Below are 13,338 nucleotides of genomic sequence, written 5' to 3'. Positions count from 1 at the left end.
TGAGAGGTGACTTGATAGAGGTGTACAAAATGATCAGAGGTATAGATGGAGTAGACAGCCAGAGACTTTTTCCTAGGGTGGAGGTAGCTTTTACGAGGGGGACATAGTTTTAAAGTGAGTGGAGGTAGATATCGGGGAGACGTCAGAGGTAGGTTCTTTACTCAGAGAGTGGTAGGGGCGTGGAATGCATTGCCGGAGAGGGTAGTGGAGTCGGCCTCATTAGGGGCATTTAAGCGGCTATTAGATAGGCATATGGATGATAGTATAAGGTAGTGGTGGAGCTTAGATAGACCTTAGGTTTTGGGTAAAAGTTCGGCACGACATCGTGGGCCGAAGGGCCTGTACTGTGCTGTACTGTTCTACGTTCTACACGTGACTGCAGATCCACAGCCATGTGGCTGGTTCTTACCTGAGGATTAGAGATGGGTAGTAAATTCTGTCCCAGTTGCAATGCCCACATACTGTGAATAGAAAGTTCTCCAGTTTTGTTTATTAACCTCCTCTATGGAAGATTATCAGAATACCCAAAAATGCCACGTCCACTGAGACTCCTTATCTAAGCGAGAGGTAACTTTCTCAAATAAGTTCCAGCAGGTTTGTTAAACATGATTTCCCTTTACTAAATCTGGCTGTGCCCAATCTATAATTTTGGAAGTGTCTGGTTATTGCAACCTTTAAATTATGGCAGTTTACTTCTGACTGATGTGGGGCTAACAAGTATGTAGTTTTCTACTTTCTCTCTTCTCCCTTAAATCGTGAAGTTACATTTGTAAATTGTGAGATTGCATTAATTATTCTCAAAGTTATCATGTAGAATGTTTAACTGACTTTGGCTTCAATAAAATGTTTGGGACGTTTAGGATGAAAAATGTCAACCATAGGATTTGAGTTTTTTTTTGATTTTTGCAAGCTTTTTGTATCTTCAGGAGATATGAGGAGGACATCTACTGGAGGAGAATGGAAGAGGAACACCATTATTGGGATGACCGTCGCAGAATGGCTGATGGGTATCCACCAGGCCTCCTTGGTGTCCGACCTGGAATGATGCAACCCCATGGACCATTAGTATGTTGCTTTTTGTGAGGTTTAAGCCAATTTGGTAAATAAATCTAAATAGAAATATTGGCACTGAGCACTAAAATGAGTTGGAACTCATTGAATTGGATGGACTTACCTTCATACTCATAAGTTATACAGGATGTTAGTAAGGCCACTTTTGGAGTATTGTGTCCAGTTCTGGTCATGCTATTATAGGAAGGATATTATTAAGCTGGAGAGGGTTCAGAAGAGTATTACCAAGACGCGACTGAGAATGGAGGGTTTGAGTTGTAAGGAGAGGCTGGATAGGCTGGGACTTCTTTCACTGGAGCACAGGTGACCTTTATAGAGGTTTATAAAATAGAGGGGTATGGGTAAGGTGAATGGCAGTTGTCTTTCCCCGAGGGTGGGGGATTTCAAGACTCGGAGGCATATTTCTAAGTTGAGAGGAGAAAGATTTTTAAACAAAGACGTGAGGGGCAACTTTTTTTCTGCGGAGTGGTTCGTTTTTGGAATGAATGTCCAGAGGATGTGGTGGGTATAGGTACAGTTACAATGTTTTAAAGGCATTTTGATAAGTACATGAATAAGAAATGCTTGGTGGGATGTGGGCCAAGCACAGGCAGATTGAACTAGTTTAGTTTGGGATTAAGGGTCAGTGTGGACGAGTTGGACCAAAGGATCTCTTTCCATGCTGTATGACTCTATGACTGATTGCTTAACCTGTGATATTTGGTTCTGGTTTTGATCATTTTAACCAAATTGAAACATACCATTCATACTTTTACATGCAAGTTTTAAAATTCCACATGTACTTTTCCTTTGAGCTGATGGAAGATCAATTATTTTATTAAATGGTTCAAAAACAGAAATGTTTTGTAAATATACCTTTTATGATTTAGATGTTTGAGAGAGAAAAAATTTAAAGCCTTTTGTTGATCACTAGTTGATGAAATCTGGCTGCAGTTAGTTTTTCTTCCATGTTTTAGTTGAATAAGTGTAATAGGTTAATTTAAGCATCATAGGAAATGCATTATTTTGGCACTAAATTTCAATCTCTGTTTAGCCTCCCAGGCGCCCAGACTCATCAGATGATCGTTATGTAATGACAAAACATGCTGCTATATATCCAACTGAGGAGGAGCTGCAAGCTGTCCAGAAGATAGTTTCCAATACTGAACGTGCTCTTAAACTTGTGTCTGACTGCATCACAGAACAAGATAAACCAAAAAACAAAGAGGATGAGAAGAAAGATGCAATCAAAGATAGGTATGGCACTTTTGAGTTTTGAAGTCAGTTTATAATTTTGGACAGTACAGACCTTAAACATTGCTAAAACAAGACGTAGAACTCATTAGGAATGAAATGTTTAAAAAAAACAGCGACTTTAGAAAGAAAACAAATTAAGTGAGAAGAGATTGTTGATTGCTTGACTTATGGATGGCGTTGACCTACTGCAGGAATTATGAATCATCCTGACTACAATGGAAAAGCTTCAACTTGTATCTCCTCTTAGCAATGCTTAATTTCTTTGGATTGTGAGAAATTTTGATATGTCAAATTATCATTGCGTATGTAGACTACTTTTACATTGAATAGCTATTTGTGAGGATGCATTATTTTCCAAATATAATGTACAAACAACAGTAGTCTAACAGATTTATTTTGAATTGTTATTCTAAGACCAAGAATTTTAATTTTTAATACACCCGAATGCAATCCTTCGTTGTTACAGGTTTAAGATAGAGTCATAGTGATGTACAGCATGGAAGCAGACCCTTTGGTCCAACTCATCCATGCTGACCAATATCCGAAATTAATCTAGTCCCATTTACCAGCCTTTGGCCCATATCCCTCTAAGCCCAACTGTACATACACCTATCCAGATGCCTTTTAAATGTTGTAATTGTAACTGCCTCCCCCACTTCCTCTGGCAGCTGATTCCATACATGTACCACCCTCTGTGTGAAAAGGTTGCCCCTCAGGTCCCTTTTTAAATCTTTCCCCTCTCACCTTAAACCTGTGCCCTCTAGTTTTGGACTCCCACACCCCAGGGAAAAACCTTGTCAGTTCACCCTATCCATGCCTCTCATGATTTTATAAACTTTTATAAGGTCACCCCTCTGCCTGCGACGCTCTAGGGAAAATAGCTGCAGCCTATTCAGCCTCTCCCTGCAGCTCAAACCCTCCAACCCTGGTAACATCCTTGTAAAGCTTTTCTGAACCCTTTCAAGTTTCACAATATCCTTCCTATAGCAGAGAGACCACAACTGAATGCAGTATTCTAAAAGTGGCCTAATCAATGTCCTGTACAGCTGCAACATGACCTCCTGAATCCTATACTCAATGCACTGACCAATAAAGGAAAGCTTACCAAATGCCACCTTCACTATTCTATTTACCTGCGACTCCACTTTCAATGGAGTATGAACTTGCACTCCAAGGTCTCTTTGTTCAGCCGCACTGTCCAGGATCTTATCATTTAAGTGTATAAATCCTGCCATGATTTGCCTTTCAAAAATGCAGCACCTTACATTTATCTAAATTAAGCTCCATCTGCCACGCCTTGGCGATCTGAGAACTTAAGTGTTTTGGGTGTACCTATGCATCACAATGGCTCAGGAATATGGTTCATGCCTCACATCCTATGAATGATTGAAAAATATCGAGGGAAATTTTTAATATATCCAGGGTGAAAGATGATCTACAATTCCTCTTATTGATTTATTTTCTGATTCCAAATTTTTTAGACTTTGCTTTCGCAAATTGCGATTGCCTGGCTTTTCTGTAGTCATTTAACTCTGAACTGATCACATTACAAATGATGTACATTGTTGTTACACACAGTGGACTTGAAAATAAATGTTTAGAACTGAGATCCACATTTAAAATAATGCTATTGTTGCTATTAAAAGTGCAAAATGTTCTCAAAAACAGTTGCCCTGAAGCTATGTTGCAATGATGTTGACACATAATTGCCCTCTTCAGTGGTCTAGCAAGCCATCCCACTTAAAGACAATTGCTGATCCCATACCATGAAGAAAATAGGACAAAACGTTTCTGGTCCCATTGAAAAATCTACATCCGAAGACTGTAAGACTCAGCGGAATTAAGCCATTCAGCCCATCGAGCGTGCTCTGCAGTTCAGTTAGATGATGGCTGATCTGATTATCCTCAACTCCATTTTCCTGCCTTTTCGCCATAACCCTCCATTCCTTTATTGATCAAAAATCTGTCTATCTCAACCTTGAATATACTTATTGACCCAACTTCCACAGTCCTCTGTCGTAAAGAATTCCACAGATTCACTTCCCTCAGAAGAAATTCCTCCCAGCTGTCTTTAAACGTGTCATCTCTTAAACTGAGACTATGCCCTCTGGTCTTGGTCTCTCCCACAAGGGGAAGTGACCTTCCACATCTAACCTGTCAAGCCCCCCAAGAATCTCGAATGCTTCAATTAGATTGCCTCTCATTCTTCTGTTTTTCAACAAGTACAGGCCCAATCTAATCCACCTCTCCTCACAAAGACAGGCCATCACCTGATGAACCTTATTTGGACAGCTTCCAACGCCAGTATATCTTTTAGATAATGGGCCCAAAACAGTTCACAGTATTCCAGCTGTAGTCTGTCCAGTGCCTTGTATAATTTTAGCAAAACCTTTTATACTCCATTCAATTTTGAAATAAACGCCAACATTGCATTTACTTTCCCTATTACCTACTGAACTTGGATGCTAGCCTTTTGTGATTTGTGGATGAGGACTCTCAAATCTTTCTGTTCTGTAGCTTAATGCGGTTTCTCATCACTTAAATAATATTCAGCCTTTCTATCTTTCCTGCCAAAGTACATAACCTCTCTTCTCTCATTATATTCCATCTGCCAAGGTTTTGCCCACGTGCTGAACCTGTCTGTATCCCCCTGTGGATTGTCATCCTCACCACTTGCTTTCCCACCTCTTCTTGTGTCATCCGAAAACTTGGCTGTGGTACATTCGCTTGCCTCATCTGAGTCATTAATATATACTGTAAATAATTATGGCCTGTGTTTCTCACCAGATATTGCTGGAAAGGGAGATTAATTGCTGCAAAGAAATTTTTGAGTGGAAGTGATACACACAAAGGGTAAAAATTATCAAACTTGTAGGGAAAAGTAGCATTTGACACTTAGTCTTGAAATCAACTAATGCTTTTGCTATGTTCCTAATAACTACAATAGGTACAGAAACTTGACTTGCATTTTTTATCTCTCCTACCCAAACTTGCTACAGAAGAGATGATAGCCAGAGAGCTTTGAAAGGCGTAATGCGAGTTGGTGTGCTTGCCAAAGGGTTGCTGTTACGTGGGGACAAAAATGTGAACCTTGTTCTGCTCTGCGCAGAGAAACCAACTGGAACACTGCTAAATCGCATTGCAGAGAACTTGCCGAAGCAGCTTGCGGTATGGTACTTTTGCTTAAGACAAAACTCTCCTAAACATTGAATCACTTGGATTGGTAGATTAGCAGATAACAACTTCTTTTGCTATTACGTTTGACTTACTGGCAGGTGTTCTGAGCATAGGGCAATTTGGTAGAATTTCAGTGTTGATATGCTGATACTTTGATGAAAAGGGATCAAGAAAAGTGTTTAATTTTTTTTAACCAAAGATAGAAAGTCCTACTGCGACAAAAACTTAGTACTTATGTTTTGTCTCCTTTTTTATCTAAAGAGGTGATGGAAAAACTACAGATGGTGGGAATGTCAAACTAAAAATTGTTAAGAATTTCCAAATTTCAGCATCTGTAACAAGGAAAAGCATTCATTTTATTTCTGTTTACAGATTGTGACTGTGTTCCGTTTTCTGTTTTGACATTTGTAATGCTGGACTTTATGGTGGTCTGCTTTTACTAGTTAAATTTTAAAAATCTAATTGCAGGTAACCACACCTGAGAAATATGAAGTGAAGTGCTGCATACCTGACGCAGCCATACTACTTAATTCGTATACGGAACCAAAAATGCAAGTCACCATCACACTTACATCCCCGATCATTAGAGAGGAGAACATGAGGGATGGAGGTTGGAAGTCTAAGATTCTTTACTTGTCTGCTTCTCTGTTCTGTTTTTTTCCTGCTATTTTCAGATGCCAATGGGCCCTAGGAGTTACTCTATGACACTTTTCAGTATATAAGAGACTTGAAAGAAAGTGGAATTCAAAGCATGTTATTGTGTGCAATATGTGAAGTTGACTGTGCTCGTAAAGGAAAGTGTTGTAGAATTCACTATTCTGAGGTCCCTTGGTATTCAACACACGGCTCCCCTGAGTGCAAGCTGAACCCTGTATTCTTAAGAATATTTTTGTAATGTAACTTCAAGTGTGCTGGTGTTCATATTGTTAAACTGTTTTTCACATAATTCATGGGATTCCTTACAACAGAACAGGGCTCTTAAATTCAGATTTGTTGTCTGGAAACTTTTATTAGATGTAACAGACACCTTTATATCCTAAAATATTAAAGACTGCGATATGAAATAACTGGTAAAATGGCCTGTGGAATGCTAATTAACTCTTTAGTTATCTGCTGAAGCATCTTATTTCAGTTGCTGACATACAACTGTAAAGCTGATTTTAATTTTGCCTCCTGAAAACAAGCTAAAGCTTTAACAGTAATGGGTACATTTTTCCAAAACTATGTATTTAATTTGGAACAAAAGATAAATCCCAGGCACCAAAGTAATCAAATGTCTTTTATGAATAAAAGCATTTTTAAACTATACAATGAGCAAACTTTTTGTCACTTCTGACCTGAGGAACAGCACAATATTCGTGCATTTCATCGAATTTTAGAGCCCTGATAATGTAAAATGCCAGATTTTATTTTAGGCTTTCAGAAAATCCTTGGGGGAGTTACTAAACTACTACTAATGAAGGCTTTGCGAGAGGAATCTCTGATGGATGAGGGACGGGTATAAGGAAAAAATTCCCTTAATTGTTAGACTGCCGCCAGTTTGAGTCTGCGTGTTTTGCTGGTGTTGACTCTGCAATAACTTATTTGTGACCTTTGTTGGGATGTAGATTTCCAGCAAGATGGTTGTTTTTATCTATCCATAGCTCATGGATTCAGTCCAAAGCCTTCTAGCATCAACAGCAAGAATCGAATCCTCTCAGGGGCTGCTGCCACGTCATCGGAAGGATTTTTGACCAAGGTTTTTGTAAGAGCTTAGCCACACCTGCCACACAGTTGTTGGATGGACTGGGGCCACTCCAGCCTTGCTTATATATAAAATGTATCTAGAGATCGAACAATGCCACTTAGTGTTGGTATCAGATATGTTACTTTCTTTAAAATTAAGTAAATTGCTTTCACAATCCCCTTTTTATACAAAATTACATTTAATTGAAGCTCTAATATAAGAATTCAATTTCTATAATTGTGTAGTTTCCAAACTAAACACATCCAAATTGCTTTGGTGGTTTGTTTTATAAGGAAATGTCTGGTATGTTATGCCAGCATTACATATACTGCCAGATATGTGGTATCGGTCTATCTCTTCAGTGTTCTTGCAGAATTCCATTTCCTTTCCTGCTTTCTTTGACTTAGTTTGATGCTGCTGAAATATAGGTGATAATTATTTCTATGAAACTTTAGCAGGGCCACAAAAATTCATTTTTTTTCAAAGCAGTCCAATAATCATTAATCACATACCAGCTAGCAACAACATTTGTATACAAATCATAGCTGAATAGCATATTGAAATTGCTGAAATAAAATCACTGCCCTTTCATTTGTACCAAGGATCAAAGTCATCTCAGGTTACAATAAGACTACCATAATTTCCCTCTCTGGACTTTAAGAATCCTTGATTACTGATGCAGATTTCAGTATATTCATTAACAATTGTTCAAATTTCCTAATTAGTGATTTTTGGCCAGGTATTTTAAATAATAAGGCATAGAGGACAATTTAATAAGCAATCATACCATCGTCCAACTCTAAAACTTTGGAGTTTACCTTTTTAGTAATTCAGGTGAAGTGAACTTAAATGGGTAAACTGTGCCACCTAAATGTTTACTGCGGAAGTTACCTAAATGGATAACAGATTCTACTGGTGACTTTATGACTCTCCAAAGTACGCAATCTAAACTAAAATTTTTAATTTTCAATTCGATCGGCAAAAAAACTTGGTAAATCTTAAGAGTTAAAACCTTTGTTTTGGATCTGAGGTCTTAAATCATACAGATAATTAGTTTGGAAACTAAGTTATGCTGGCTTGGTAGATGTTCTTTTTCAATGCCAGTGTATTAAAATTCAAGGTTTAATATCAGGATGCCTCTGCATTGTATCCAGTAATGGCAGTACATACCTCTAGCTCAGCTGCTGTACTTGTAGATGTAGTTTAAAACTTCTGTCACTTTTATCCTTCACTTTGATCTAAATACAAGATATTTTAGGGAACCTTTTAAAATGGAAGGATACTGGTGAGACCAATTGTAATTGTTTTCCCGTTTTGGAATTTGTAAAAGATGTATCTTCTATATCATGACAAAGCTAGCTGGAAATATAAAACTAGATGGTAAGAGTTTCTACAATTACATAAAAAGAGAGTGGTCCAAGTGAGCATTGGTCCTTTAAAAGGTGAGACAGGAGTTTAAATGAGAAGCCAGGGAACGGTGAAAGTGTTGAGTAGGCATTTTATATCAGTCCTTATTGTAGAAAGCATAAAAAGTGGGAAGGACGAACTTGAAAGCAATCCCTAGGGGAAATGTACTTCAAAATTATTGGGACTAAACACTGACAATTCCCTTGGACCTGATGGACTGCATATAGGGGTCTTGGAAGAAGTCGCTGCAGAGGGATGCATTGGTTGTAATCTTCCCAAATTCCCTAGATTCTGGAACAGTCCCAGCCGATTGGAAAAGCGCAAATGTAATACCTTTTTGATAAAGGAGGGGAACAGAAAGCGTGAAGTTCTTGGACCGTTAGCTGATGTCTGTCATAGTGAAAATGCTCGAATCCATTATTAATGAGGTAGCTGCAGGACATTTAGAAAATCGTGGTATAATGAGGCAGAATCTTCGTGGTTTTGTGAAGAGGAAATTGTGTTTGACAGATTTATTAGATTCCTGTAAGTGTGCAACAAACAAGATGGATAGAAAACTAGTGGCTGTAGTATATTTGAATTCCAAAATGCATTCAGTAAGGCTAACAGGAAGCACTAAATTGGGACAAGAATGATCCCCTTCAGTTTGGTTAACTAACTAAAGATTGCCATGTGGATCAGTGTCAGGACCTCAGATGTTTACAATTTACATTATTGACCTGGTTTAAGATACTGTTTATTTCATAGCTAAATTTGCTCAACACAAAAATAATAAGAAAGCAAGTTGTGAAGACATTGGGTGTCTGTAAAGGCATATAGATAGATTAAGTGACTAAGCAAAAATTTGGCAGATGGAGTACAGTTGGAGAAAATGTGAGCTTTTTCAGTTTGCGGGAAGAATAGAAATATAGAATATTATTCATGTAGAGATTGCTGAAATCTGTGGCAGTGGAGTTTGGTGTCCCCATACATGAATCACAGAAAGCTGGTTAACAAGTGTAATAAATTATATGTTTCCCTCTTTTTCAAGGCAAAAGGACTGTAAACATAGGGAAGTCTTGCTGTAGCTGTTAGAGCTTTAATGAAGCTTCAGCAGAAATAATGTGGCTATTTAGTCTCCTTGCTTCAGAACGGACGTAATTCTGTTTAGAAGCTGTCAAAGAAGGTTCATTTGGCTGATTCCTCTGAGGAAAGGGTTGTCTTATGAGAAGAGGATTGAGCAAGCTATGCTCATCGAACTGTAGAAGAAAGAATGTTATTGAAACATAAGAATCTGAGTATTTTAGAATTATCTATCCCAGAGAGCAGTGAAAGCTGGGTCATGTGATATATTCAAAGCAGTATTGAGATTGTTGATTGACAAGGAAATTTGAGGAGTAGGGATGGTGGGCAGGCAGGAAAGTGAAGTTAAGGCCTCAGTTTAGCCGTGTCTTATTGAACAGTCGTGCAGTTCAAAGAGCTGAGTGGACTTCTCTTATTTAATTATGGCCTTAGTCATTTTTGTAGATCACTATGTACTGCAAAATTATTGTACTGTATAGTATCTGGCATTGAATGGGAACTCCAGGTTAGATGAAATTTTATACATTAATGTACAGTGGCTTTAAGATACATTACTTCCAGCAAAAAAATGAAATACCAGTGAACTAATTATGTACTACATCAATTGACAATCTCATGTTTACAAGATTCTTCTATTCTTAATTCTCTACATGGATTTCTGGAGGCCCTTCTATAATATGTTCTGAATTGGCTGGTGAAGTGTGGCTACTAGTCCTCCTTTGTACTTTAGGACAAACTGATAATTGAAGCAGAGTCTGTATTTATACAGTTACACTGAGTGTTTTTAAAAGTGTCAACAAAACCTCATGCTCATTGAGCCACTTGAGACATCAAAAAACCCCAAGTATTATAATACATTTAATTGGAATTTATTGGATATTTTAAAAAAAAGGTATTTCTTCATGAAATGTCAGTTTTGGGTAGTATGTGTGGCAGTATGGCTATGTTTCTGAAATGACATGCCTACCTGGTCAAACACCCATTCCTCACTGCACTTTGCCAATTCGATCCATTTTAGATGTAACCTCGGTTATGGTGAAAGATCCACCGGACGTCTTGGACAGGCAAAAATGCCTTGACGCTCTGGCTGCTCTACGCCACGCTAAGTGGTTCCAGGTTCGGAACATCATTTTACTTTCTTCTTGTAGCCTTATGAGAGATAATTGAGTTTATAACTTTTCCATGAAAATGAGCTATTACATAGTAAACCTAATATTCCCAAGGCTGCCTACATTGATTGTGCCTTTGCCTAAAAGTGACCAGGAAAAATACTTCTGATTTTGTTTTTTTGTTGTTTTTTTCCTCTCAGTTCCCTTTTCTATTGTTTAAACATTTAAATTGTTCGTTTACTTTTTTTCTGGTCATTGACTGTAGCATGAGGCATCCTTGTGTCGCTTTACATAATGTTTGCACTTTATCAGTATTGTGTTGATGTAATTGTTCCATAAGGCTGCAGTTTTAACTGGCTTTTAAAAGGGAATTTGTAATGCTTTATGCTTAGCTTTTGTAAACTTTTCTTCACCCGCTCCATTTATAATTTTATTTTGAAATTTAGTGTTTGTATGTTGACACGGGAGACCGAGAAGTTGCTCTAACTTACTGTGAGTTTGCAGTGTGCTAAATATGCAGTAAGAAAAGGCAGTCTACTCTGTGTTCCGTGATTTATATTGATTCTTTCAATTTATCTTCTGTGAAATTGTGGACTTTTCAGTGTAAATTCCGTGTTCTTTTGATATACAATGAAGGAAGAACGTGCGGGACAAGAAGTTCTCAAGAGGCCAGGAAGATGAGCTAGGCCAGCTTCTTCCTGTTTCTGCTGTGCACTTTGACCCCCATTTCTTCCACAGAACAGAAAAATTCTGCTGTAGACTGTACACTGACGAGTAAAGTGCTGGATATATTTTTTAATTAATCCACCACCTTTACAAGCTTTTGTTTTGAAGCAGCAGTGTTTTTCCCATTGTCTAGTCTCTAGCTTGGAGACTTGTTAACGTCCATGTGACTTTAAATTTTTGTTTCTACTTTAGGCTAGAGCGAATGGTTTGCAGTCTTGTGTGATTATTATTCGCATCCTTCGTGATCTTTGCCAGCGTGTGCCTACCTGGGGAGCATTGCCAAGCTGGGTGAGTGTGGCTGTCATTTGCTCAGGCAGGTGCATAAAACCTACTGTTGAGCTAGACTTTGGCATGGTTCAGGGGAATTTGCTAATTGCACAGAACAACATCCGTTTTTGACGTAGCAATAAAAGATGACTATAAAATGGGTGTCCAAAACCGACTGGTACCATTAAATCCTTCTGTGCAATTGGGGACTCTTCAATATAAATGCTGTCTTCTTTTAATTTTTTTTCTCTCAATTCATTCAAGGGTTGTGGGCATCACTGGTTAGGCCAGCATTTATTGCCCATCCCTTTAATTGCCCAGAGGGTAATTAAGAGTCAACCACATTGCTGTGGGTTTGGAGTCACATGTAGGCCAGACTAGGTAAGGATGGCAGATTCCTTCCCTAGAGGACATTAATGAACCTGATGGGTTTTTGGATTCGTGGTCATTGGACATTGGATTCGTGGCCATGGTTAGACTGTTACTTCCAAATTTTTTTTTATTGAAAAATAAATTCCACCATTTGCCATGGTGGGATTTGAACCCTGGTCCTTAGAACATTGCCTGTGTCTCTGGATTAACAGTCCAGTGATAATATCACTAGGCCATCACTTTGCCTTTGTTGATAAATATGTGGGACAATATATTCTGGTAAACTGTCATAACATTTTGAGGACTAAGAGAATGACCAGAGAAAGGGTAGGGCCGATCAAGGATTGTAAAGAGAATTTGTGCACGGAGCCTAAAGAGATAGGAGAGGTCCTTAATGAATAGTTTTCTTTGGTACTCGCAACTGAAAGGGACCTAGTTGTAGAGGAGGACAGTATGAAACAGGCTGGTAGGCTAGAGAAGGTCGATGTTAGTAAGGAAGATGTGCTCGGAATTTTGAGGAAGTTGAAGATAGATAAATCCCCTGAGCCTGATGGGATTTATCCAAGGATTCAATGGGAAGGGGGGAAGAGATCGCAGGGCCTTTGGCGATGATCTTTTCGTCCTCACTGTCCACGGATATAGTGCCGGAAGATTGGAGAGAGGCAAACGTCATTCCCTTGTTCAAAAAAGGGAATAGGAATAACCCCGGAAATTACAGGCCAGTTAGTCTTACATCAGTGTGGGCAAATTATTGGAAAGGGCTCTGAGAGATAGGATTTATGATCACTTGGATAGGCACAGGTTGATTCGTGATAGTCAGCATGGATTTGTGAGGGGTAGATCATGCCTCACAAATCGTATTGAATTCTTTGAAGAGGTGACCAAACACGTGGATGAAGGTGGAGCAGTGGATGTGGCATACATGGATTTAAGTAAGGCGTTTGATAAGGTTCCCCATGGTAGGCTCATACAGAAGGTAAGGAGGCATGGGATAGGGGGAAATGTGGCAGATTGGATTCAGAATTGGCTGACCCTTAGAAGACAAAGGGTGGTAGTGGACGGAAAATATTCAACGTGGTGCTCGGTTACGAGTGGTGTACCACAAAGATCAGTTCTGGGTCCTCCTCTGTTTGTGATTTTTGTAAATGATTTGGTTGTAGGAGTGGAAGGGTGGATTAGCAAGTT

At 38.7% G+C, this 13,338-nt stretch overlaps 1 protein-coding gene across 3 annotated transcripts; it reads left to right on the top strand.

Annotated features, from left to right (window-relative positions):
- The first annotated feature begins 930 nt into the window (after positions 1-930).
- On the top strand, positions 931-12,082 carry LOC125481918 (zinc finger RNA-binding protein-like). Of its 3 annotated transcripts, none has more exons than XM_048593866.1 (6): positions 931-1,065; positions 2,105-2,307; positions 5,310-5,475; positions 5,953-6,094; positions 10,698-10,795; positions 11,707-12,082. In XM_048593866.1, the coding sequence occupies exons 1-6, from the start codon at positions 958-960 to the stop codon at positions 11,911-11,913; spliced, it is 924 nt and encodes a 307-aa protein (XP_048449823.1). In that variant the 5' UTR covers positions 931-957; the 3' UTR covers positions 11,914-12,082. The 3 variants fall into 3 exon arrangements, with proteins under 3 accessions (XP_048449823.1, XP_048449822.1, XP_048449824.1); XM_048593865.1 differs by having other exon boundaries at positions 5,307-5,475; positions 11,707-12,077; XM_048593867.1 differs by lacking the exon at positions 10,698-10,795 and having other exon boundaries at positions 5,307-5,475; positions 11,707-11,805.
- Positions 12,083-13,338: the final 1,256 nt, after the last annotated feature.

This window comes from Rhincodon typus, unplaced genomic scaffold (assembly GCF_021869965.1).
Source record: "Rhincodon typus isolate 14 unplaced genomic scaffold, sRhiTyp1.1 hic_rhity00004289, whole genome shotgun sequence".
Taxonomy (NCBI): Eukaryota; Metazoa; Chordata; class Chondrichthyes; order Orectolobiformes; family Rhincodontidae; genus Rhincodon; species Rhincodon typus.
The sequence above is the reverse complement of the archived record's forward strand: the minus strand, read 5'-3'. Positions and strand labels throughout refer to the sequence as shown.